Below are 24,409 nucleotides of genomic sequence, written 5' to 3' on the forward strand. Positions count from 1 at the left end.
CAACAGCAGAGAACAGTTCAGTAGACAGTAAATCCAAAGATGTAAATAGTGGATGTAACTAACAGTTCTCTACTGGGAAAACGAAGTACTGTGGTATAGCCACATCAGTGCTGGTTGCTATCAACTGGATTATGTCGCTGCGCAGAAGGGTCATAACTCCAAGAAGCCTTTACTGGCCCTCCTTCAGCACACCAGTTATTGCTGGTCAGTCAGTGGTACACTCACCATGGCCAATCTTAATGCGAGAGATGTTATAAAGGAGAAAAAAAGGGAAAAAAAAAAAAGGCATGAGCTGTCAGACTGAAATCCCTGCACTGAATCAGAAGAGTATACCAAGACAGTCATTCAGTTTCTATTAGTTGAGTCAACTGCAGTTAAAATCTTTACCACACGCTGAAAAAGTGGTGTTTGTCTGTAGAAAAGGATAGGCTGTGATGTGGTGATTGTCCCATTGAAAGACTTGCTTGATACACTGATAAGGTAGGACAGACTTGCAGAAGGGACAGGAATTCAGTTACATTTTTATGTTAGCAGTGATTAGGAGACTCTGATCATCTGTGTCATTGCTTCTTCATTGTTCTGAGGTGGATCCTAGAGATACAAAATAAATGTCATATTGTAATTTCAAAAATTTTCCATAACAGAGAGTCACTCACAACTGCCTTTATCAGGAGCAGATACTCCTCTACCCCCCTCTGCCCACAATCTTCAAACATACCACATTTCTAATGGGTCTTACAAGCCACCACAGGCTAACTGCGATACACATCTATTAATAACTCCTAGCAATGGATTGTTTCTGGTATTAGTGGAAGGTACAGGTCTAGCATTTGGACAGGATTCCACTTTAGAATGAGAAATATCATTCCACTGAAGTCAAAGGGCGACTTTAAAGCACTGGTCAACAACAGAATTTGCTACTTCTACCCTACGATATTCCCTCCCTTGAAACCTCTCTTGCATTTTATTTACGTATCTAAGAGAACAACTAAGAATCAGACAAACATTTTTGAATTTTCCAACACGTGTGAGACAAAGCATGGCCCTTAATGCACGTCCTAGTAAGGAAACTTCTGGTATGCAATCACAACAGCTGCACAGATTGCATTTCTTAGAACAATAAATACAGGCATTCTCTATTTGTAAAACAAATGAATACATTTCTATCAACATTACTATGAATTAATTACTCAAGGTAAATGAGTGCTTGCTCTCCAAAGTGAACAGAGTGAGAGGGAGGATTTCTTTACAAAGCTCCAAACAAAAATCTGTAGGCAGGAAGAGCGAAAGGTCAGCAGCCTAACCCAAAAAAAGAACAGGAAACAGTAGCAACACTCCTCTAACCTGTAACCTGGAGAACTCAAAGCGCGCCCTGCTCAAAGAACAGACAAAATTCTACTTACCTGCATATGGGGACTGTCTTTCTCCTTTGGTGAGAAGAAACGCCCCCCTTCCCCTCGCTTCCTGGCCATGGCGTGACGATGCCGAGACTCGTGCAAGTATTTCTGTCACAACACGGAAGAGAAGAGCGATGAGAGCGGCCTATTCCTCCCCAGTTCAGTACTTACAGAAATTGAGAACTCGGCAGAAAAACCTGATGCAGACTCCATTCTTTCCCCCCACCCCTGAACTAAGACGTTTATGGTAAAGACCTGTTTGAAATAGAGACATTAGATGAACTGTTAAACATTTGGAAAGGGAGGACTTACTACCACCAAGGGACTTGGAGATTACTCAGAAGTAGTTTATGAACAAGCAAAAAAAAAAGGAAACCATACTAAGATTCCAACCATCATTTTTCTGGCAGAGATGATTTTCTGCTCCTTTCTCACGCAGCAGCCCTGTATTGGATTTGTGTTGTATTCTCACCCTTCTTTCTTTGGGAATTTTCCCCTCCGCTTCAAGCTTTGCTCGTGCCTGCCTCCTCTTCAGGATCCGATGGTACTGCTTGGCATTTACGTAGAGGGGCTCTTCTTCAAGCATCTCTGCTCCGGGCAAAGGTATCCGCTGGATAGCTGGTACTGATCCAGCTCCAGGCACCATCTGTACAGAGAAGAATGGTTTTACAACTTTTAGTTTGGAATGAAAAGGGAATGCAGAGATACACTTTTGGAAGTGTTTGCGATGGAATGGGCTTGTTTTTTTCTGCAGTTAATGCGCCAGTTTAAACTGAAAGGAGTAATAAAGTCCTTCTCAAACTGCAGGACAAATTTAAACACATCAGTGACACCATTTGTGCTTCCTTTCTTCGTGATAATGGTTAAAATTTCAATACAATACACAATTCTATGACTATGTTACTGCATCTTGTCTAATTTGCATGCAGGACATGCCCATCACTTCCCCTTCTTTTAGGCTATGAGTTATTTAATTTATATGATAATTTCAGAGCATTTCTTAAGCAATTATTACTCATAGAGCTGCTGACATCTAGTGGAGATGAACAATAAAGTTCAAGTTGAAAGGCATCCAACTACAAAGACATAAGAACTGGCAGAAAAAAGTCCTAAGAATCAGAAAAACAAATACCAAGGAATCCTCGAGACACGCGAGTCGATTCAATCTTTTTAAATGCCTGCTTATCAGCTAACAGCTTATCTTGAGTTTCAGCTCCTGTATTTTTTTAACTCAATCTGCTGTAGCTGAAAGCAAGTACAGAATACACAGATCACAACAGGACAGTGGCCATTAAAACTGAAAGCTTTCATCCCTTAAACTTCTAACTCCTGTTCCTACTGAGAAGACTGACCTCATTAAGCTGACGTGGATCTCAGACAACAACTTAAGCACTGACACCTTACAGCTCTACCTTCAACCTAAACACGTACCATAACCATTCCACCTGAATTGACAACGTTTCCAGCAACTGGCAGTGTCACTGTGACAGTCCCTTGTCCGCTGCTGGTGGTATTGGTGTTGGCTCCTGCTTGCACAATTTGTGCTCCAGCCAGACTGGCTGCTGGAATGGTGATCATGCCTGTAACAGGGACTGTAACTTTAAGAAAATAAAACACAAAAGAAAACAAACAAAAACACGCACACAGAAAGAAGGGAACACCATTAGTCCCACTTCTGTTTTTCACTCATTCACCCTTCCGCGAGATTTAGAAATGCATTACAAGATATCAACTAAAACATACTTTGTATTTTCTGTACCTGCACTGTAATCCCAGCCTCAGGTAAGAGAGCAGGCATTTGAAAGTGCAGAAGGAAACGAGCATTCCTACTCTAACAGTTCTTACCATGGAAAAAAAGGATGTTGCAGTTTTCCTGTATAACGATACAAACATCTTCCAGTTGCAGTGCCATCGCTCCACAGCAGGCACAGCACTACCAACCAGCACTGCAACGCACTGTTTGCACCGACAGCCATGGCAAGGCAATGAAAACCTACAAAATGGGCTTTGTGAAGTCCCAGCTTTTTGCACCAGAACTCGTACCTTGTTGGAGAATGGTTCCATCCGCATTAACGGGCTGATAGACTATGGTCTGCCCTTCAGCCGTTTGTGCTACCTGTTGTCCTTGAACTGCTATTTGCTGCTGAGTCTAAACAAAACAGAGAACATAGGAACTTCAGAAATTGCTTCCTTCTCAAGTTTCACAGTTCCTGAATTAATACACAGTGCTTACGGCACTTCAGGCGTGTATTTCTTTTGCTTTATTACTAGCATAAAGAAATAGAATGGAGTACAAACCAACTGAACTGAAGGTAAAGCACCTGAAGCACGTATAATAAACTTTTTCTAATACTGTAGCATTTTACAGTCAGAGAAACAAGTTCCAGTGTCCCATCTCATTATCAGTACATTAAATTCTGGTCCTAACAAACGAAAAAAACAAACAGCAGAAAACCCAGGTATGACTGGACTACTGCACAACATGGCGCGAGGATGGCATTAGCAGTACTTATGCTTTCAAATTGCAACAGATAGACAAAAACAGCCATGAACCAATATACAGAAACACGATGGATAAGAACATGCAGTCTATTTACTCTGTAAATGAAACACTACAACGATATTAATTTTATTCTCAAGTTCTCCTCCACATTAATATTTTTTTTCCTTTTTACTTAACCGTATCTTAAGTCATTTGCCAAGTTTCTCTTCCTGTTCCTCTCAAGAAAACCCTTTCATGCTGGTGCAGTTACCTGTGTCTGGCCAGCAGTAACTGCAGTCTGTGGCTGCTGTATAATGATCTGCTGGGTCTGGCCCTGCTGCCCCTGTACCTGTACAGCCTGCCCACCTTGAATCTGAATCTGACCTGGCTGGACCAACTGAATCTGTGGAAGAAAGAGTCAGAAAGGAACATTAACTATGCCTCTTATTTCCCCCTCCTTGGCCTCAGCATTACCAGATCATCTGAGGATGATTTATTGCTGCAAAGAAAAACACAAAAAAAACCACTGGTACTTCTCTTTTTCTATTTTATAACGAAGAGCTTTAAGTTACTCTTCCTTGTGACGCAGCAGTCACTGATAGAACAACAGTCAGGAACGTACAGAATAGAGGAAACGTAACACGTAACATGCCAGCATCGTCATGTTCCAGCAGATCTCCTCTGCTTACACAGTAAAACAATCAGAAGAAATAAATTCACACAGAACTAGGAATACTACTCAGGTCAAAGAAACGAGGGGTAAGATTGAAGATATCTGCAGAGCGTTAATCATCCAGCATACAGCAGTACTCAGGACACAAATAAAAATGTCATCAGCTTTGTGAAATCCTTCCGCCAATTTGGAGCATTTTTGTGAGATAAGAAAAAAAGAGAAACTGGGATATGGTTTGCAGCTTCTGCTTTAGAACCCAGTTACAGACCTTCCTCAACAACCACAGCATAAAGAACCTAAGACAAAAAATATTGTCTTTCAGCCAAGGAGTTTGAATTCAGTAACTAAATCAACCTCTCAGGACACCACCACCACCACCGCCTCCCTGGACGGTGCAGAACTTCATTCCCAAACCTCATTCTCTAATCACTGCAACACTTCCAACATGCTGCTCTCAGCAGTTCCTCTCTTATTTCTGAGGAACACGCTTAGAGTGCCTGCTGAAATTTAAAAACTGTCTTTTCAATAATTCAAAGCAATTGCTTCCAATAACATCATCACATATCCTTCCACAATATTACTTTATTTGCAACAGAAATGTTGAAATCCACCTTCTGCCATCACACGTAAGATGAACTCAAGCACAAGAATTATTTTCAAGATTTCTTTTTTTGAAGAATTCAAGTGCATTCTAATGAACTTGGAAGGTTTTCACATACAAAAGCCCGATATGAAGTGCATTTTAGATCCACTCTGAATGCTCAGTTAGTGTGGCAGATCACAGCCATCACTGCCCAGCCATTCTAACAGCGCTGAGGCGAACCCGCTCTATCTATCGCAGGAACACAGCTCTGCAATTCACCTCTAATGAAATCTGGGTTATCTCACCTGCTGCAGTCCTTGCGTTCCAGACACGGGGACTTGCATGATTGTCTGGCCCTGGCCCCCAGGCACAGCCTGCACCATGATGGGCTGGCCAGTCGATGTGATCAGCTGCCCTCCGCTCACCTGCACCATTAACGGCTGCCCCTGGACCTGAGGAACAGGAGAAAAAACAAACAGAACAATGAAAAAGTCTGGTGGTGTGAAGCCAGGAACAGAAGTGGACACCACGCATGGCTAGCTGCTTACCCATCTCAGTGAGCGACCAGAGAACTGACTCACTTCAGTCACAGCAGGAGTCGCTGTGCTGGGCTCGTAATCAGTACCAAATACCTTTGGTTTCTACTGCTCTCCATGCTGCTCTGCTGGATTTTGTAAATTATCTTTTCCTGCTGCACTCTATTCAATAAGGCATAAAAGCCGGAGAAGTTTTCTAGACACTATGACTATGTTCATGCACAGCCCAAGAGCAAAGTGTAATAAAAGAAACTTCATTAACTACATCACTGCTAATCTTTTACTGAGGCTTCTAATGAGAAAAAGCTCAAAGTAAGCCATTCTGGCAGAGAGATTCTGCAGCAGCTTCACTCTCTCCAATTACATGCTTACAACATTTCCATTTCCTAACCAATACGCAGCCTGTGATATTCTCAGAGAATTTTTTCACGGCTATTAAGTGAAGTTGTTAATGTAACAGCACAAAACGCAGCTCAGTAAGGAAGAGTGACAGCAAATGAGCTGCAGACATTCCTTGGACAAAAAACTTAATGCAGATTTCCAAATTGCACATAAAGGTCACTGCAATTGGTCACTAGGAAAAAACTTGATGAAAAAAAAGGCAAGGAGAGAAACTCCCCATTTAAACTTTATTATTACCTTCTAAGTCCCAAATGTATCTTTGAGAAGCCTACAGAAAGCCGCACCGCCTCAGCTGGAATGTGAGAGCAGCCTTTTGAACTGGGTAATGACTCCTAACCAGCTGGGAGTTGTTTACAAACCAGAACAACGTGACAAAAAATCAGAGTTCTTGGGTTTCCTAGCAGTAAAATTCAAGGGCAGGCAGTGCCAAACATTCACTCTTCAGGCACTTCCACTGTAGAGCACCAGACTGAGATCGGCACAGATTTTCATCACATTTCACTTCAAAAACCCACCAACTTCCCTCTGCATCGTTCAAATACCCTGCTGAACTACGTGTTAACACACAAACAGACTCGACCACAGTTGCATCCCAGGGATCAACGCCTTAAATAGGACACGGTAGCTCTAGAGGTCGCCTGATCCCCTTGCCACATTGATCCGTTCCTTCCTCAACCTCGCAGCTGTCACACAGCAGTCGCTGACAAAATGGGCAGTGTGTGTTCTGAGTTACCAGAGGGAAAAGCATGCTCGTGTCAGCCAGAGAAGCACAGCAGCAGTACTACGTCCAGCAGGCAGAAAGTAAAGTGGGCATTCCAGGATTCTTGTTAATGCAGTAAGGCAAGCAAAGGGAAAAAAAAAAAAAAGTGGGAAGATGTAGGAGGTCACAGTGATCCAAGCAATTCAAGTCAGCCAGCTTTTCATACTTGAACTCCAAACATAAAAAATGCTGTGTTCAACTTGACACCTGGCAAGACCATTCAGACCTGAAGCAAAACCAAAATACTAAGTGAGCAATGCACTGCTAAACTGCTACAGCTGCCCAGGGCTCCTCCACAAGTTTCCTACGTGAACTAATGAGATGGCAAATGCATTTGCATGGCCCACAGAACTTCACACTAAAGTAAATCAGGGCTTGAAATGACCATGTGCTTCTTTCCAATTTCTGCTACGTGTGCTGTTAGGAAGCACACATCTGAGCTCCCCTGCAATGTATAATACAGGCAGGAAATGAGCGATCAGGAGCTAATACTGTTGCAGCAGCTAATACTGTTTCCAGGCAGCTTTTCCAATTACAGATACAAAAAGTTCCTCTCTTCTTGCTGGTGGGTCACCCCCTACCTCTGCGTCTCTCTCTCATGTAGGAAAAAAACCTGCAAACGACTCACAGTGAGTATCAGAAATGTAATTGTGGAAGTACAGAAAATCTTTAAGCTTTATCTCTTTTAAGTCGCGTCTCTTGACTTCATTATCTTGGTGGGATTCTTCCCTTTTGACTCTCATTTCATCCACTGTTTGCTTTCTGAATTACTACAGCTGGAATTCATGAACACGCCTGTGATGCATTGAAAAGCTACAGCCTCACTCTCTTTGTGGGAAGCCTCACATAAAGCACACAGTATCAGCCAACAATTTTCCTGTGCCTATTCCAAATCCTGTAAAAAACACAGCATTAGATATGTGGTGATGGGGAGAGTCATGCAGTGCTCACAAACACAATTAGAGAGGTCACCACTACCTGGAGGGTCTGGACTTGCTGGCCTGAGGCGGATGCCACCTGGGCCTCAGTCTGCAGCTGGACAGCAGTGACACCACCCTGCTGCTGGGAACAGGAACAGGAAGAGCTTGAAACATGGAAATGCACAGCTCACACGAGACAACCACGCTTTGAAGAGGATGAATTGTAAAATTCATATACGCTGCTCTCGGAACATACGGAATGCGATTTAACACATCTAAGAATGGAATACCAGCAAACCTGTGCAGCATACTGGTAAGCTTCAACATTCCAAACAAAGGTCAGTCACAAAGAATGCGAGAGGTCATTGTACAGAAATCAAAATCGCTGCTTTCGGCTGCTGCCTATCTGCTAAATGTTTCCTTCCACTACTCAAACCTCCTGTGAAAGGCTTCCAAAATTATGATTTGTTAGCTGCAATAAAGGCCATACATTCCTTTCTGCACAGAAGAGCGGCACAGCAGACTAGGAGCTCATCTGTGCCGTCCCTGCATCAGTGCCTTCCCACCACTGACCTTGAAGGATGATCTCGAGATGTTGCAAGAGCAGTTAAACCTAAAAGCCTCATCTATCTTTAGCCTCCTTAGTAAGAGTCCCAAAATAATCAATGCTAACTGTGTTAGCATTTTGAGAGACGAAGGACAGTCTCTCTCCTGAAAGCTGAAACTGGCTTCTTCAAGAGAAAAAATCACTTAGAAAACCATTTCACATGCAGCCAATCACTGTGTTGGTGAGCACGCACTGAAAATGAAAGAGGTCAGTGAATGTTTTTACCTCTATTGCTTAGAAGATACCAGTCAAATCAAATATGTCTTTGGTTACCTGCTGGAATCAGGTATTTTTTGATAATTCTTAATTTATCATCTTCTAATTCCAATTCCAATCTTATTCTTACTGAAAAAAAAAAAATCAAACTCCACTAAATTCAGTGGAAGGAGCTGCTCCCAGCCATCAAGCACTCCAGCAGGCTGAAGGTAAGGCAGTGTGTCCCACTGAAAACATCATCCAGCATCTCAGTCATGTACGTGACAAACTAAGACACACTTCTTGCCTTGAACAAAGACACAACCAAAGCAGTTCAGCAGCAGCACAGCTCCTCTGTAAGAGCACTGCTCAATGTGCGTGGATGAAACTTAACACTGAAAACCTATAAGCCTTAAAGGCAAACCAAAACCAGGCCCAAGAGCCTGCAAGTTCTAATCCATAAACTGCAATCTTCTTTCTGGAATGGATGAACTCAACCAAAGTTACATGGTTGCTTGGTTTGGTTTTTTTTTTTTCTCACCATTCTTATGCTCATTTTGATGCATCTGAGGTAAAAAAAACTAAAGGATTTCAATACATATTTCTTTGATACTGTTTCCTCCATTTCGAGGACGTTAGTTTCCTCAAATCACCACCAGACTTCAAACTCCCCGTTGTACTGGAATTAAAACTCGTATTCCATTAACAAAGGTATTTTTTATAAGCCTATTTACTGTGATTTCAACAAGACGACACCGCAGCGTAGTGACAGAACTCCGGTAACTCAGGGGGCACCACAAAGCATCGCGCTGTGCCACTGTGAAGGTCTGTAACCCACCAGCACCAGCTCCCCATACCTGCTGCTGAATCTGCCCCGCCTGCACCACGATCTGCTCCGTGGAGCTGTTGCTGTTGGCTGCGTACTGCTCCATGGTGCTTCAGCTCCACACGACCAAGGCGCAGCACGGTCTGCGTAACTGGCAAGAAAAGAGAAAAAAAAACAGGTGATCGTTGTCCCAAAGTTTGAAGGTTGTTGTGTCCTACAGCAGCTGGACAGCAAAGCACCTGCTGATGTGGAGGTGGTGCCTTGCGCACAGCCAGGCCGTGGTTTAACTGCACACCTTCCTCTTTCATAATGTTGCCTTACTTTGGAACAGAAAACAAGGCTTGGGTGTAAAACTGACCCAGACATTGAGACTTAAAGCCAAGTGAAACAGCCTCTCCTTCCCCAACTACACAACAGTCCCTCCTTATCTCTCTTCCTTATGTATATTTTAAAAAGAGAGCAGATCTCATTTCTTGGAGCCTTGCCTGGACACATGAAGAACACTGAAACAAAATACTTTGTTCCATTACCTCCTTCTCCCTCACATCATCCACAAAGGAATTCTTACTCTTACTTTTAATGAGATATCTGATTTACCTGTGATTGTTACACTGCTGAAAAGGCAGCACGTAACTCTCACAAGCAACAAAAAGCAAAACAGTTTTCAAGAAAAAAAATGTATACAGTCTGTAGTCCCAATTTCCACTACCTGGAAGAGTTGCTGTGCTTACGGCTGCAAACTGCTCAACCTTCCTGCCCTTTCACTTTACAACACCCTTTCTGCTTCAGTGTCATTTATCCAGCAGCTCCCCTTATCCCTGTAAGCTAAGAAAACACACAATTATTTACCACATTTATCACTGATAGCATTAACATCACTGTGCAGCAAGATGGGCCACAGGCAAGTCTTATTACCAGAGGCTTGATACTCAGCCATAATAATGTAAGGACTGGGACTTTGGTTCAGAACCTTGACGCAGTGATACGAACCCTGGAGATCACAACGATAACCCGAGTCACAGCACAGAAAGGCCCTGCGCTCTGATGCAATATCAGCTCCATCCGTGGCTCGTTTAGCAATAGCTTCTCACTGCCTTCCAGAAGAGATGCTTTTCTTTTTTTTTTCCCCTGCAGATGACGCTGCCTATCAAAGTTTCCATCTGAATTCTGCACAGTACATTTAATTTCTGCCCTCGCTGCCTGTGGGCCTACCAGGAAGCAGCTCACTCTGCAGGGAAGCTGCTCAGTAACGAGCACAGGACACCACTGAGTTCTATTTGCAAGAAGATCTCAGGCTTTCTAACACCAAATCAGAAATTAAAGGATATGTGTATTTAAAAATGGTTTCTATCAGATCTCTTCTGTCAGGCCTGTCTATAACATAAGACAGCACCGCAGTTCTATTTCAGGTGCACAGGCTGTGGCCCTGAGCTGAAGTTTCCCACGTGCAGGATCACAGCCCTCCAAGGGATTACTTCATTTCCTTCATTGAAACAAAACAGCACCAGTGTTACTGTATCAAAGCTGAATTTTAAAGCTCAGCCTTGGCTTTCAGTAGGTGCTCCTCCCACAGCTGATCTCACTTGTCAGCTCCTGCTCAGCAACTGTCTGCACAGAAAATGATTTAAGAGCTCAGTGTTAACATGCATTCATATACAGAATCATAGAATGGGCTGACTTGAAAAGGACCACGATGATCATCAAGTTTCAACTCCCTGCTATGTGCAGGGTCACCAACCACCAGACCAGGCTGCCCAGAGCCACATCCAGTCCGGCCCTGAATGCCTCCAGGTACGTGCACACATATACGAGGGTACTGAACCTACAGCAACTGCTCTCTCAGCCAATTACCTGCACCAAGAACCACTTAGCTCCAAAGCACCATTTTAAAGCGTGCTGCACGCTGACGTTCAACCCGAGCCGGCAGACCTCGGGGTACGGGCACAGCACGGAGCCCCAGGCGGGACGCACCAACATCGCCCGGCCACGTGTCAGGGGAGCTCAGCGCTCCAGCAGCGGCCTCAGCGGGGCTCAAAGTGCAGCACAGCGGCGCGAGGCCGCCGCCATTTGGCGTCCAGGTGCGTTGTGGCCCCGCTGCCCGATGCCGGCGGGGGGCGGCGGCGGCGGCGGGAGGAGGAGGGGGAGGTGGAGAGGAGGAGGGGCAGCGCTGCCCGCGGCCCATCTGTCAGCGGGGCGGCGGGGAGGCGGCAGGAGGCTCGCTCGCTCGCCCGCCCCGCTCCCCCCGCTCGAGGGCGGGGCGCTGCCGGCCGCCGTCCCCGCAACCCCATGCCGGCAGCGCCGCGTCCCCGCCGCGTTCGGGCTGGCGCAGCTTTCCCTCCATCGCTGCCGCCCTCGGCCTCGCGCTTCCCGGCGCGCCCACCGAAGCTCCTCTCCTCCCGCGGCCCGCTCGCCCCGGGCCCTCTCTTCTCTCGAGGCCGCCCCCCGCGCCCCGTCCCTTCGGCTCCCCGTCCCCTCGGCTCCCCCGGCTGCGGCCGGCCGGCCCCGGCCCTGCGATCGGCCTCCTGACTGGTCACTCGGCCCCGCCAATCCCGGCGCTGGGGCCGGCGCTCGGGGGCTCCATATTGGCTGCTCGCACTCACCGTGCCTCGCTCCCCCGGTTCGGGTCCCGCGCTGATTGGCTCCGCTACCGGCCCCCGAAACCCAATCAGCGCCTCTACTCGGCCGCCGCGCAAAATGGCGCCCAACCCCGAACAAAGACAGGAGAGTGGGCGGGCGCAGGCGGCGCGTGCGCACGGCGGCTCTCGCTCCGGATGTCCCCCCCTGCCTCGGCTCGGCCCTCGGCGCCAGGCACCGCCCACCCGCGGCCTGCCCGGCTGCAGCGACTGCGCTTGCGCCATAGGGAGCGCGCGCGCCTCGCGGGGCCGCCGACGCCGGCGATGCGCACGCGCAGCTGCGGTTCCGCCCTCATCCCGTCACGTGTTCTGTAGGTCCCGCCTCTGAGCGTCTCGCGCCCGCGCTTTCGCTGCGGTAGGTCGGCCTTCGGAATGTTCTCGGCGGGTACCATAGAGGCGGCGTTCCTCCAGCCCGCCTAGAGGGGCTGGCCAGCGAGCGGGTGGAGGCGGCCATTTTCACGTGACGCTGGGAGTGCGGTAGTGGAGGTGACGGAGCGGGCCGAGCGATGTGGACTGTGCTGGGCAGGCTTGCTACACTCGCAGCGTTGCCAGTCCGGGCCCGGCAGTCCGTTCTTCACGTCGTGCCCGCGGGTGGGCTCTGCTGAGGGGTGTCCTGAAGCGGGCAGGGGTGGCCTGGAGGAGAACACGAGGCCTGTGGGTTCTGGCTCGACTTGCGCTGGCCCAGCTGGTGGGCTATTGCTGGGACGGCCCCGCTTTGCTCAGGGCCGTTGCTGCCCTTTGTCGTTCTTTCCGCGTAGTGGGCGCTTTGTGCTCCAGAAGCACGCTGGGTGAAGGCTCAGCCTTGCGCCCTGAGCCACGCTGCCCCGTTCCGTTCTGAGGTTGCTATTAACGCTGTTCTTTCTGTCATCTTTCCAGCCACTGAAGCCTTCACCGCAGCCTGCCTTACCATGGCCACCCACGGCCCGGAGCAGGGCGAGCGGGTGCGTAGGAAACGGGTTATGTGGGCTGCTGTGCGGTGTGCACTGAGACGTTCCTGCCTGATAACAGCAGCTGATTGCACCGTACAGCTTAGGGGACTTTATTGGCTGATAATAAAGCTACTTCTCACTGCTTCTGTGCTTGTATCAGTGATGCAGTTATTTTGCATCAGCACAGAGCTCGGGTGTTAAGTGCCTGGGAGTGTGGAGCTCTGGCACGCGGTGTGCTGTAGATGTGCACTGGTCTAAAGGTACTCTGTGTTATGTATCTTACCTTTCTCAGTTTTGATTGTGTAAAATGAACTGGTGAGCTGGTGCATGTTTCTCATATCTGATCCTGTAGAAAATATGCTATTGTCATATTGACTTTATAATCTAAGTCTTATACAGGCTACCATATAGATACCGTTGTACAGGTTTGTGCAGAGTGTTCTGTTATCTTGGCCAGCACTCTGAGATTTCACACTTGTGCTTGCTTTTTAGATGAAGTGTGTTAAGGGAGACCTGTTTTCCTGCCCCCCGACGGACGCGTTGGCACATTGCATCAGTGAGGACTGTCGCATGGGTGCAGGGATAGCTGTTCTTTTTAAGAAAAAGTTTGGAGGCGTCGAAGAGCTGTTAGGTCAACGTGAGTAATTCTGCATGATCATGGGAATTTAAGGACTGACGGATTTCCAGCTTGAAGGTTGCTACCAGGGGTCCAGGGTCAATTGCGTAGTAGACTGTAACTCTTCCTAAAATGCCACCTTCTTCCCTTTAGAAAAGAAGACTGGGGAGGTGGCAGTTCTCCAACGAGATGACCGATATATTTACTACCTGGTAAGAGTAGAGAATGACTCAAGTGCTCCCCTGTAACAAAGTTGTATTCGATATTACGAAGACAGCTTTAATAATTTTGAGTACTTTCTCCTAAGTAAGTGAGATGTATTACTCAAGTCTTCCTACTGAGGAGAAGCCAAGCTCTCTTGTGTGTGTTTATTTATACTTACAAGTTCACAGCACTAGCTGCCAAATTATACTATTTCAAGCTATGAAACAGTTCTTTTTCCAAGTCTCTTTCCCTTCACAGTGGTGACTCTGAGTGTAGCGACTCAGGGTGTAGAGGAGTGTTGGAGAGAGGAGGGGGGGAGTTTGCAGTGGTAACGACTAATTTATAACTTTTTTACTTTTATATTCAGATTACAAAGAAGAAATTTTCTCACAAACCAACATATGATGACATGCGGAAGAGTTTAGAAGCCATGAAAACTCACTGTCTAAACAATGGAGTTACTGATATTTCTATGCCTAAGTAAGCAAATTAGTGCTGTGTAAATAACTCAGTGTTACTTGGGTAGGAGGATGGTTTTGAGACGTGATCTCCTACTCTGAGAGTTCAATATCATCTTGACTGTAACTCTTCTGATCCGTTGTATAAATGAAGCTTGTGTTCCCTTGTGGGTTTAAGTGATAAAAGTACACTCAGGTTTGGTTATTTCTGTAATCTAACTGCATTATATTGACTTAAGGTGAGTTGGGTTACTGCCTGAAGGGCTTGTTGTTCACTGCATACTCCAAAAGAGCTCATTATAGTTATTTTGATGTTTTATTTTCCAGAATTGGGTGTGGACTGGACGGCCTGGATTGGGATAAAGTTTCAGCAATACTTGGGGAAGTGTTTGAAAACACAGATATAAAGATCACTGTTTATACTCTCTGAACAAAAGAGTCTCATTTCTCTGGCTTTCAACAGCGGCAACTTCTTAACTGAGGAGGGGGAAAACTGCATGCTGAGCACAGCTCACTCGTGTGTTGGTGGTGGCCGTGGCTCTAAAAGAAAATAAAAAGCTCAAAAGTCTCAGAGCAGCTGATTTGGGATGTAGTATTCAGGGAACCCGTGTTGAAAGCAGGGGTATTGTGACTCTCAGGGAGTTCCCAGTCTGTCCCAGCAAGCCACCAGATGTCACTCGTCCTCCACAGAGCACCTGCCTGCACTGGAGCCTCCTACAGCTGGCAGTTCCTGTGCAGTGAAATTGGAGCTGTCTAATGCTTGGATATTTGTTGTTCTGGTTCATAATGATGACCTGTGCAGCCTCGTCTATTTTTATTTTCCAGGATTTGCAGTGTTCATATATAGCATATGTATTCTCTGCAGGATTAAAAAGTAGTTTTTGTATCTTTTGGACATGAGCACTTTTTAAAAATGGAATTGTACACCAGAAGAATTGTGCTGTCAACATGCATGTGACAGCTGTTCAGTACTCTGCTGTCAGATCAGAGTCCGTGCAAATGTCTGTACGTGTGGTGGCTGTAGGCAGTGGGAGGAAAGCAGAGTTCTGGAAGGGAATGCTGGAGGCTTACAAAGACGCCTGCTGGTGGTTCTGTGCGTTCTGTGGGTGTGATTGGTGTCACATGCAGCCCTCTGTTTTCTGAGCCCTTGCATATGAATGACTGACATGGTGTTAAAAATATATGGAAGCTAAGGTTTTTCTGTGTTTGTTTTGCTTTACTGTGTTTGTAGTTTGGCTGGTACACGTTTGGTGTCACCAAATGTGAAAATCAGTGCCAGCTCGTTAGGCCATGGCTGAACACTTGATTTGGGGAAGTTTGGTTCCGGTACTGAACAGCTAACATCAAGTATTTCCTTTGAGTTTGATGTTTACCCTCTGCCCTGTAATACCAAATCTTTCTACTTCTGTCACATCGAATGCTCACAGAAATGCCAGAAATATTGATTAAACCGAATAGATGGGACAGCTGAGAAGTTGATAGTGGGAAGAAAGGTTTTGAGTTGCTTCTTGCTACTCATTGAATGTATGGAGCCGTTCCTGTTCTGACTTTATGGGTGAATCTGTACTGTGTTTTTCTTTGCTAATGGAGATCTGCAGATTCTGTTTGTGTCTTTAAGAACTGCACAGTGTTTCCTTCCCGTTTGACTCCTCTGCTTCTTGGTTTTGGTGGATAATTGCTGTAGCCAAATACAGAGCTGTGAGAAATAAACTTGAGTGAGACAAAGGAACTCGGAGTATTGAGCTGATCAAGAGCTGATCAAGAGCACCAGGCCTGTTCCTTCATTTAGCCCTTGGGCTTATGTCTGTTTTCTAAATCCAGTGGCAAAGAAATGAAAGCCGCAGGTGCTCTGACTGCTGCTTGGGCTTTTGTTTCTTTCTTTTTTTTTTTTTTTTTTTGCATTGGAAGGTAATACAGCATTTTTTGTGTGCTTGTGCATGTTTAGTGCCTTTCAAATTTGTGACAGTGCAGCAATCAACATCCAACATCCAGCAGTTGGAAGAAGGAGGCCTTTCAGACTCAGTTTCCTAGCTGGTGTGCTGCTCTGTCGCCTCCATCTGTTCTGTGCCTTGTGTATGGAAAGTACAATCCCATGTTTTCTGTCTGCATCTCTGCGATTGTGCATTCTTCTGAAACTGTACTGCTAACTCTCCCTTCTGGTCATGCTGTGCTCCAGATATGAATTTCATATTATGTGTGGGTGTCCCACAGCGTCTACCTGTCAGGTTAATTTGGGGCCCTCTTTGAAATAGAGAACAGATAGCACTGCTTTACTCTTTTTCAGCAGGCTCCAATTTTATTTCATTTGCTTAGCCCAGGTTTATATCACAGACATACTGAACAAGGGGAAAATTGTATCTGATGCATTCAAAATCAAGTATTTAGGGCTCTACCATAACTGTAGAATTAAGAAATTAAGTGTAACTTAAATTTCAGGTACATTGAGGAGGACAGAGGAATAGAACTTTATTTATCTTTTTGATGCTGATGAAGCATGCTGTTTGTCAGTAAGTTTTATCACATCGGCAGCTTTGTTCTGCAGTCTTTTATCTCCAAGTAATCCTGGTATGTGAGGCCTACGCTCATTCCTGTTGCTCCACTGCAATGCATTTCATTCAAGGCTTTAACCACACAGCTCAGTGCCTGTTCCTGGCAGCAGTGACAACACCGTTTTGTTTCAGGGGGAGTGGGGTGAGTGGAGAAGAACAACAAAACAAAGTACCATCAGATTCCGAACGCTGAATATCTGTTGTATGCATATTTGTCATCCATTAGGGCCTAAAATTCCAGAAGCTGGCACTGCATCTGCTGGATTCAAAGCTCTGGGAGGCAGGGGTGTCCCAGTGTCCAAGTCAGTTGTGTCTCTGTGTGGATCTTTCCTGAGATGGGCCTGGAGGGAAGGGAGAGGAACATGTTACAAGCTTCAAATGCTTTTGTGTTTTACTGCTTAAATAGGCGAGTCTTCTGCACCCCATAAAAAGGAGCATGCTGTCACAACTGGTTGCTTTTAGTGGTGTGTTGTTGCTTTGGTTTTTGTTCTGGGTGTGGGGGGAAGCTCCATTTTTCTGTATGTTCTTTGGTTTCTTTCACATGTGTTCTGAATATCATACATGCAGGGAATAGTGAGGTACTCTTGTTCCATCTAGCGATCCTACCTTGTAATTCTTTTTCCCCTGGGAGGTGTTCACTGCGAGGGAAAAAATATCTCTAAGTCCCTTCAGCATCTGCTGTGAAGGAGACAATTGTGTCCTTTCTGCCTCTAGAGGGGGAAGGTGCTGCCTAGGATAATATTCAGGTACTGCCAGGTGCAGCTGGGCACAGAGGGAATAGTAAATGAAAATGATTGCATGCTGTGTTTTTAACAACCTGAAGAAAAAGACAAGTCTAGTAGTAATACAGGGAGCCAGGTGAGCAAACAGAAGTCCTCACTCACGTGAGCTTCACTGCAGAATCTCAGCCAACTTCTCCTCGTAGTACTGGAAGTTCTCTTGAATGTCCTCCCATGGCACGAAAGCCTTTGCTTCCTCTCCTTCTTCCTGTTCCACAAAGTTCTGCCAGACGTACTCAAAGTCTTGAGGCTTCATGATCCTCAGCTTGCAGCCAGCAGACTTCATTTTTTTCAGGGCAGCCTGCATGTCTGGCTCCTCCCACATGAAGAGGCGTCCCACCATGATGGTAAGGCGCAGGTTCTTGTTCTTCCTCAGGGTCTCGCTGATCCGATCGGCGCAGGCCACGCAGGGGCTGGAGGAGACGTACCAGGTGATGTTGTAGCGGAGGCTCGATTCACACTTTGGCAAAATGGTGTTAAAGAAAGCGATTTCTGCATGGGAGGCTGCGTGCTCATCTTCCAGGTAACCCCGGGAAGTCGTCGACTCTTTGCCTTGGGTCTCTACAACGTAGCACAGGAAGGTTTTGTTCCTGCCTGAGCTGTATTCCACGTTCCTGAACTGGAACTTGAAAAATATGGCTGGGAGGCGTTCCCTGTGGGAAGTAGAGAGGAGAGAAGCATCTCAGGAAGCAGGTGATGAAAGGTTACAGCATTGCCTTAGATCCTGTGTGATCGTGGACCGGTCGCACCGTCCACCATGATTCTCTTTTGCTATCTATTAAAAGGAGATCCCTGCCAAGAAAGGCTAAAAATGCATTAAACACCATTGGGTGATCAATTACTGTGTGGTGAGGCTTCCAGTTTTCAACACTTAGTCTTTTTCGCTTTGATAAATGGCAGTACGGAGCTTTCCTGCTTGCTCCCTGTAGCACCTAACTGGAGCGTGTAGTACAAGCATTTGTGCTTGAAGAATGTTGGAAAGAGGAAGGATACTGCTGACAACGTGCCCTGTGACCTGTGAGGGTGGGAGTGATGGCTGCATGGAGTAGCCAAAGCAAAATAACAAAAAGCAGCACAACATTTATTGCTTAGATGCTAGTAATCTTCCAGAGTCTTGTACTCCTCTCATCTGAGCTTCAGGTGCACCTGTAACCTTGCTGTTCCCATTGAAGCTATAATCAATCTTTGTAAAACATTAAGTGTCTTATTCATCTCTTGTCTACAGTTACGTTATAATGTCAGATCTCTCCAGGGGGTGCAATGTGAAAAGGTCAGGACAGCTTCTCAAACTCCTAGAAATATTAATTGCGGAGAGCAGTGAGGCTGCAGGAGCAGCGACAGAATGTTGTTCTGCTGAGAGGAAAGAATCTATGATGCAACCTGGCCCAAGATATCTCCAGAGATGGTGGAAATAAATGGCGTGGAAAAGAATGAATGGACTCAAAATCAGTATGCTGTGCTCAGTGTGTGAGAAGTGAATTGCTGTCAGGTTGCTAGCGGAGAATCCTGGCCTGGGCCGTGCTGAGAGTGTGGGATGGTTGCAATCCAGGAATAAGGACTGTTCTGTGAAGGGCTGGAATTTGATATATATATAATCAGCAGGTGTCTTCCTATGGACTGTAATGAAAAAGGCCTCGCTTTGAGGGTAAGACTGCACGAAATGCCCCAAGTAGTGTGATGCTCTGCTTGTCAGGTTGGAATGGGAACAGCTCAACAGGAAGCAGGGTGTAGCAAACAGTCCATCACGTCATACCTGGATGCAAGAGCTGCAGCATGGGCTGCAGGACTTCTGTGTGGAAAAGGATTGCAATTGGTGCTGTCTACATGCATAACAGAGTAAATTATAGCTGCTATCAAGCTTTAGCCACGTCACCCTAAATGTTTAAATACATTTTTCTGTCTCTGTTTAATTCCACTTAGAAACTTCCAGAAACTTCTCATTGCTACGCACATATCTGCACTTGTCCTCACACAGCCAGAGGTTTCCCTACTGCCAAAGTCCAGTGGTGTTTTTGGCTTTTCAGAAAGCAGGAGCATAACAGAGCACTGTCCCTGCAGAACGTTTGCTGCTGCTCCAGCAGGTGGAGGCTCTGGTTGGTCCTGCAGCGCACATTTGCAATGAAAGGCCTGGAGTTACAGCTCACACTTCTGGTTTGGGTTTCCCAACAGTGTGATTTTACAGATGAGTGACTTCCCTTGGAATAGCAGTGTGCTGCACAAGCCAAGTCGTGTGAGAGTTGATACGGTTGGGTTGGCACAGTGCTTTGTGCTCGGAGGAGAAGATCGGTATTGTTCAGAATGCAGTGAGATGGATGAGTCGAAACAGCATCGTGTGTGGAACAGCAGCCACACCAGGAATGTCTGCTGGTGCTGTCACTCAAAAAGTACCCTAATTCTTTTTGCATGTCATTGATTTATATAACGATGCTTGGTTAGAGTGCAAGGCTGGCTTCAGAAGTTTTATTAGAAGCAGATTTTCTGCTGCTTTCTGAACTGTATTATTAAATGCTTACGTTATTCAGTGCTGCTTAGATGAGGTCTATCCAAGCTGGGATTTAATAGCAAAGCCTGTCTGGGGCCTTCTGTGTTAGCATTGTCTTAGCTGGAGGTGTGCTCATGAGGGATGGCAGCAGTAGTGTGGATACAGGCTTTTGTTTTGGTTACTGAGCAAACAGATCATGCTGGTCTGCTGTGATTTGGTCTGTGGTTCTCTGTGCACAAGTTCTAAACTACCTAGAAAAGCTTCTGGAGTCCTCTAAATTAAGGGAACAGAGGGAAAACATTCAGAAATGGAAGCGAAGGTTACCTGTTAGAGCCAGTCTCATTTTCTTTGTGTTATAAGACCTCCTCTGGTGTCACTGAACAGCATCGACAGGCTATTTCAGCAAAGCTTCTCTCATTCCACAAACTCCATTTGTTGTCTTTGAGCTAAGAAAAGTTTACATCTTTCTGAGAACAGCACTTGTGCTGCTCTCTGTCCTAATAATAATAAACGACTCTTCAGATAACGATGTAATGATTCCTTAATTGAGGTTTTCTTTGGAAGCCCAGCCTGCTGAGTGCCACGAGCTGCCGGCCGCCTCGTGTCGAAGGCAAGTTTGTGTGGGTGCAAGAAGCTGTTCTGAAGGAACGTCGTGTGTTCAGATGTGTCACATCGCATGTGTCGCAGGTGCGAGTTAATTCCTGATTTAACTCCCTTGACTGCAAAGTGGTGACATCAGAGATGAAATTAAGCATGTATGTTTTGATGAGCAGTTTGAACAGCAGTGATCTGTTCCAGGATGCGTTGACTCACTGTGTGTTTAATCAGACCTTCTAGACAGATCTGTGTGCTTATCATCCTGGCATCCATCTGAGATTATCTGGGATGTTCACTTCAATCTGTCCTGGCAGCATGGAATGTGCGTTGGCTTAATGAATAGGTTTCCAATAAGGAATGTAAACAAAGCTAAGGGCTTTTTCCAAGCCTAAGTAATTGGCTGAGAGCTTGGAAAACTTGATGGTTGATTCGGAGGCAACCAGTAGATTGTTTGCTAGTTAACAAGAATCTCCTTAATCCCACGTAAACCAGAGGAGGGAGGGCACTTCAGCACAAGTGTGAATTGTAAACAACAGTCCTCAGGAGGCTCAGCTGCGTCCTTGCTGTGACTTCCCAGCAGCTGGGACTTGGGCAAGGTGTCTCTGGTCCCCTGAGCAACTGGGAAGTCCCACAGCAAGGGGTGCAGCAGTGAAAGAGCAGGAAGAGCATCCACGTGTGCATAGGATTGCATGCGTGCTTGGATGCTGTCTGCTGCTTTCTCTCCCCTCTGAGTTACAGCGTGCTTGGCAGATGACCCGAGATGAAGCAAGGTATCATGATTGTTTGGGTAGGTTTAAACGCTCCACAAGTGACTGATAACCAAAATACATTCATAAGAAAGCTTTGTCGTGCTGTGAAAGCAAAGCCTACTTCTTTGGACGCTGAGGTCCAGCCTCGTGTCTGTTCCTGAGTAAATCACCAAGTCTTGGCAAGCCTGTTTTCCCAGGATTGCATGGCAGGTGGTGTGCAAACGTTAACATTATCCCTATTTTGCCCTTTTTGGTTTTCTAAGATTAGGAAAGCAGAATGCCAACAGAATGTACCAAGATGAGTTCCGCTCTCCTATTTCTTACACCAGACCCTGTATTGCTGTAGGTGCTAAATGCAAGCATGGTGTTGTCTGGCCTATAACTGTGAATTTATTAAAATAGACAACTGCCAACTATTGTGGTGACTGGGCTGACAGCTGCTCTGCTTTCTTTCGTTTTGCAAATAGAGAAGCCATCTTCCCTCTCCAATAAGGGCACGGTGTTTAGGAGCTGCATGTGAGCTCTGTGTGTGTGGAAGGGGGGGTGCTTTGGGATCTGAAGTTTTTGCTGCTTTTTGCCAACTACTCCCAAATAAACACTTGTGCTCATCGATGATAGAAAGTCTGTAATGACCAGCTGTAACAGAAACCAAGGATTTATCACCTCCTGATAGAAGGAGCCTCATTTACACTCTAGGTAATGTGTGAATAAATACATCCACTTAAATGTCATGAAAAACACACAGCAGGAGATTGCATTTATCCAGGGCTGTACTGAGCCAAATGCTGACAAAAAGTGAGGGTGGGGGGAAGTTAATGTTCTCAAACAGACTGATCAGTTTCCCAACATGTTTTGTGTGCACCAGACTCTGCTATGAGCCTCAGCTTGAAAACTTGGCTGTGTGTCAGAAGATGCCCCAATCCAAGGGCTGAAACTGAAATTCTTGAATAGTAGGCAGTGTAATTGAATTTAAGTGCTTGCACAGTGGCAGTTGCTTTCTCATAACTCGCATAGCTGGCTTTATTGGCTGAAAAATTGTAAGTAATTGGGAAATCTGAGCAGTGATGAGAGCAGGTGGAGGCACAGCCTGCAGTGACAGGGTCCTTCCCAGAACGAGAGCAAAAATTGCTGGATTTTCCTGCACGTCTTTCTGGGTCCTCTGGGATTTCTGCTTCACTTCCTCATCCTCACCTTTAGCACCCAGTATATCAGTCATAAACTAATAATCAGGGGATACCAGGCCGTGAGCGATGCAGGAATTCTCCAGATTGCTTTAAACAGATTCCAAATAGTATCGTAATGAGCACAGCATGAATACCCCTAGTGACAGCTCTGTGCTCCCTCACTAAAAAGCTGAGTCCTTCAGGGATTTCAGCTCTTGTCTTGCTTGGTATCAACATACAGAAAGAAAATGGGCTGCTCCCAGCTTCGTGTATGCAGATAGCAGAGCATGGATTTAAACTCATTCCCAAAAAAGCTTTACCCAAGGTAATCCAATCGACGATTTTCAGAGCCTATGCATTCATCCCTGCTTAACCCAGCTGTGTGAGATGAAACCTCGTGCGTGGCTTTCAGAAGTGCCAACCCAGCACAGTTTGCAGCATCTCTTACTGGTGGCCACGTCCCAGGCAGCAGCCCTTCCTAGTGGGGCTCTGCAGTCTGCTCTGAGGTTTGCATTGCAGCAGCTGGAAGAAATCATGGGTTTGGTTTATGCACTGGGAGCCTTGGTGACTTCAGGGGAGATAGAGGGAAGAACGACATGGGGCATCTTTACACCAGAGCTCTGACCATTTCTGAGTGCTTAGAGAGAACAGATTACACCTTTTTAGCGGTTGTCAGCAATGTCTGACAAGAGTTCAGCTTCCTAGCAGATCTGTTGTATCTCCTCTTTCAAGGGCCAGGCTCTCTGCAACAAAAGAAGCTGCCTGCTGCTTTGCTGGCTTGAAAGCCACCTCTTGTTTTGATGCCCATCCATGAGCAGGGCTTCTCCAAGTGCCCAATTCCAGATGTGAGCGTGGAGCTCTTGGAAGATCTGTCCCTTAGGTACGTAAAGCAAATCAGCCATAGCAGGGCTATTTTTCCTAACGCACAGATAGAGAAACTTTCAGACAAGAGCCATTGATTACGCCAAGAAATCGATCTCTGCTCACCAAGGGCCGTGCCTCCCATCGGGCAGCCATCCCAGTGCACTCAGCAGGACTCCATGCAATGCAAAAGACTGCTGAATTCTAGGGAAGCAGCCCTACTTGTATAAAAACAAATAGATTTGACTGCCTGCCTGCCCAGACTGAGTCTGTGCTCCAAAACACGTTGAAACTTAACAAAATCCCGCAGCAATGAAAGCCAGACTTAAAGCCTTTAAGAACACCGAGAAGGGCACGACTTCAGATGCTGCCTTTAGTTACCTGACATCAGAGCTGAGGCAAAAACCTCTGAAGGTGCCCATGTCAGACTGCTGCACCCCTGCCTGGTGAACCCCCTTACCCTGTCACGATTTCAAACGGAGGCAGGTCTTCCCTCTTCACCTTCTTCTTCTTTTTCCCCTCGCCCTCCTCTGCGTTGTCGGGTTCACCATTCTGGGTGTTGCTGGGCTCCTCCTGCTTTTCTGCCATCTCCTCGGCTGTGGGGGCAGTCAGTTACAGCCACCGGGAAAAAGAGCAATTTTGGAGAGCTCAGGGAGTGCAGGGGGCAGGGAAAAACAGAGCTGGGAGTCCCTGCGCTGGAGGCAGTTGTCGGGGGCTAAATATGGAACAAAGCAGCGATAGAGGCTGGATGGGGTTGGGTGTCCCAGGCTCTCAGCTTTCCCTCCCCAGCTTTTGCTACGTCTTTTTAACGATCCCCCGCGCTCCTTTTTAATTTAAAATTAAGTGACGACTTGGTGGTGGGCGGGACAAGAGATGGGTGGAAAATCCTGGAAGTGTAAGGATCTGTTTATCCATGACTGTGACGGATCGCTGGCAGGTTCTCCATTCACCTTCCATTTGCCAGTTTATTATTTTGCTGACCTTGAAGGACCACTGTTTTGGCTCAGA

General features: G+C 46.3%; 3 protein-coding genes across 20 annotated transcripts; 1 reads left to right on the plus strand and 2 right to left on the minus strand.

Annotated features, from left to right (window-relative positions):
- Window positions 1-380: 380 nt before the first annotated feature.
- On the minus strand, window positions 381-12,116 carry NFYA (nuclear transcription factor Y subunit alpha). Of its 16 annotated transcripts, none has more exons than XM_052698392.1 (10): window positions 11,982-12,116; window positions 9,413-9,532; window positions 7,809-7,895; window positions 5,441-5,587; window positions 4,151-4,282; window positions 3,441-3,546; window positions 2,829-2,995; window positions 1,870-2,043; window positions 1,404-1,505; window positions 381-591 (listed from the first exon to the last, which is right to left on the minus strand). In XM_052698392.1, the coding sequence occupies exons 2-10, from the start codon at window positions 9,485-9,487 to the stop codon at window positions 538-540; spliced, it is 1,044 nt and encodes a 347-aa protein (XP_052554352.1). In that variant the 5' UTR covers window positions 9,488-9,532; window positions 11,982-12,116; the 3' UTR covers window positions 381-537. The 16 variants fall into 16 exon arrangements, with proteins under 16 accessions (XP_052554352.1, XP_052554355.1, XP_052554350.1 ...); XM_052698395.1 differs by having other exon boundaries at window positions 9,413-10,206; window positions 11,982-12,111; XM_052698390.1 differs by having other exon boundaries at window positions 9,413-10,989; window positions 11,982-12,111.
- Window positions 12,117-12,375: 259 nt separating this feature from the next.
- On the plus strand, window positions 12,376-15,950 carry OARD1 (O-acyl-ADP-ribose deacylase 1). Of its 2 annotated transcripts, none has more exons than XM_052698415.1 (6): window positions 12,376-12,605; window positions 12,891-12,955; window positions 13,436-13,580; window positions 13,713-13,771; window positions 14,131-14,243; window positions 14,549-15,950. In XM_052698415.1, exons 1-6 carry the CDS (start codon window positions 12,521-12,523, stop codon window positions 14,649-14,651), a joined length of 570 nt encoding a protein of 189 aa, XP_052554375.1. In that variant the 5' UTR covers window positions 12,376-12,520; the 3' UTR covers window positions 14,652-15,950. The 2 variants fall into 2 exon arrangements, with proteins under 2 accessions (XP_052554375.1, XP_052554376.1); XM_052698416.1 differs by having other exon boundaries at window positions 12,376-12,500.
- Window positions 15,951-16,497: 547 nt separating this feature from the next.
- On the minus strand, window positions 16,498-24,237 carry APOBEC2 (apolipoprotein B mRNA editing enzyme catalytic subunit 2). Of its 2 annotated transcripts, XM_052698409.1 has the most exons (3): window positions 23,862-24,235; window positions 17,655-18,202; window positions 16,498-17,111 (listed from the first exon to the last, which is right to left on the minus strand). In XM_052698409.1, the coding sequence occupies exons 1-2, from the start codon at window positions 23,987-23,989 to the stop codon at window positions 17,662-17,664; spliced, it is 669 nt and encodes a 222-aa protein (XP_052554369.1). In that variant the 5' UTR covers window positions 23,990-24,235; the 3' UTR covers window positions 16,498-17,111; window positions 17,655-17,661. The 2 variants fall into 2 exon arrangements, with proteins under 2 accessions (XP_052554369.1, XP_052554370.1); XM_052698410.1 differs by having other exon boundaries at window positions 16,498-18,202; window positions 23,862-24,237.
- Window positions 24,238-24,409: the final 172 nt, after the last annotated feature.

This window comes from Tympanuchus pallidicinctus, unplaced genomic scaffold (assembly GCF_026119805.1).
Source record: "Tympanuchus pallidicinctus isolate F22 unplaced genomic scaffold, pur_lepc_1.0 scaffold32, whole genome shotgun sequence".
Classification (NCBI taxonomy): domain Eukaryota; kingdom Metazoa; phylum Chordata; class Aves; order Galliformes; family Phasianidae; genus Tympanuchus; species Tympanuchus pallidicinctus.

What these genes read in the sequence shown, in the direction of transcription:
- NFYA (XM_052698392.1), bottom strand. Translation starts at nt 9,487, where the DNA reads ATGGAGCAGTACGCAGCCAACAGCAACAGCTCCACGGAGCAGATCGTG. An exon ending in AAGTCCAGACCCTCCAGGTA is followed by an intron (nt 5,588 to 7,808) that starts GTGGTGACCTCT and finishes CCTGTTCCTCAG; the next exon opens with GTCCAGGGGCAGCCGTTAAT. An exon ending in ATTCAGGTGGAATGGTTATG is followed by an intron (nt 2,044 to 2,828) that starts GTACGTGTTTAG and finishes TTCTCTGTACAG; the next exon opens with ATGGTGCCTGGAGCTGGATC.
- OARD1 (XM_052698415.1), top strand. Translation starts at nt 12,521, where the DNA reads ATGTGGACTGTGCTGGGCAGGCTTGCTACACTCGCAGCGTTGCCAGTC. An exon ending in CGAAGAGCTGTTAGGTCAAC is followed by an intron (nt 13,581 to 13,712) that starts GTGAGTAATTCT and finishes TCTTCCCTTTAG; the next exon opens with AAAAGAAGACTGGGGAGGTG. An exon ending in ACCGATATATTTACTACCTG is followed by an intron (nt 13,772 to 14,130) that starts GTAAGAGTAGAG and finishes TTTTATATTCAG; the next exon opens with ATTACAAAGAAGAAATTTTC.
- APOBEC2 (XM_052698410.1), bottom strand. Translation starts at nt 23,989, where the DNA reads ATGGCAGAAAAGCAGGAGGAGCCCAGCAACACCCAGAATGGTGAACCC. An exon ending in CCGTTTGAAATCGTGACAGG is followed by an intron (nt 18,203 to 23,861) that starts GTAAGGGGGTTC and finishes TACTTCCCACAG; the next exon opens with GGAACGCCTCCCAGCCATAT.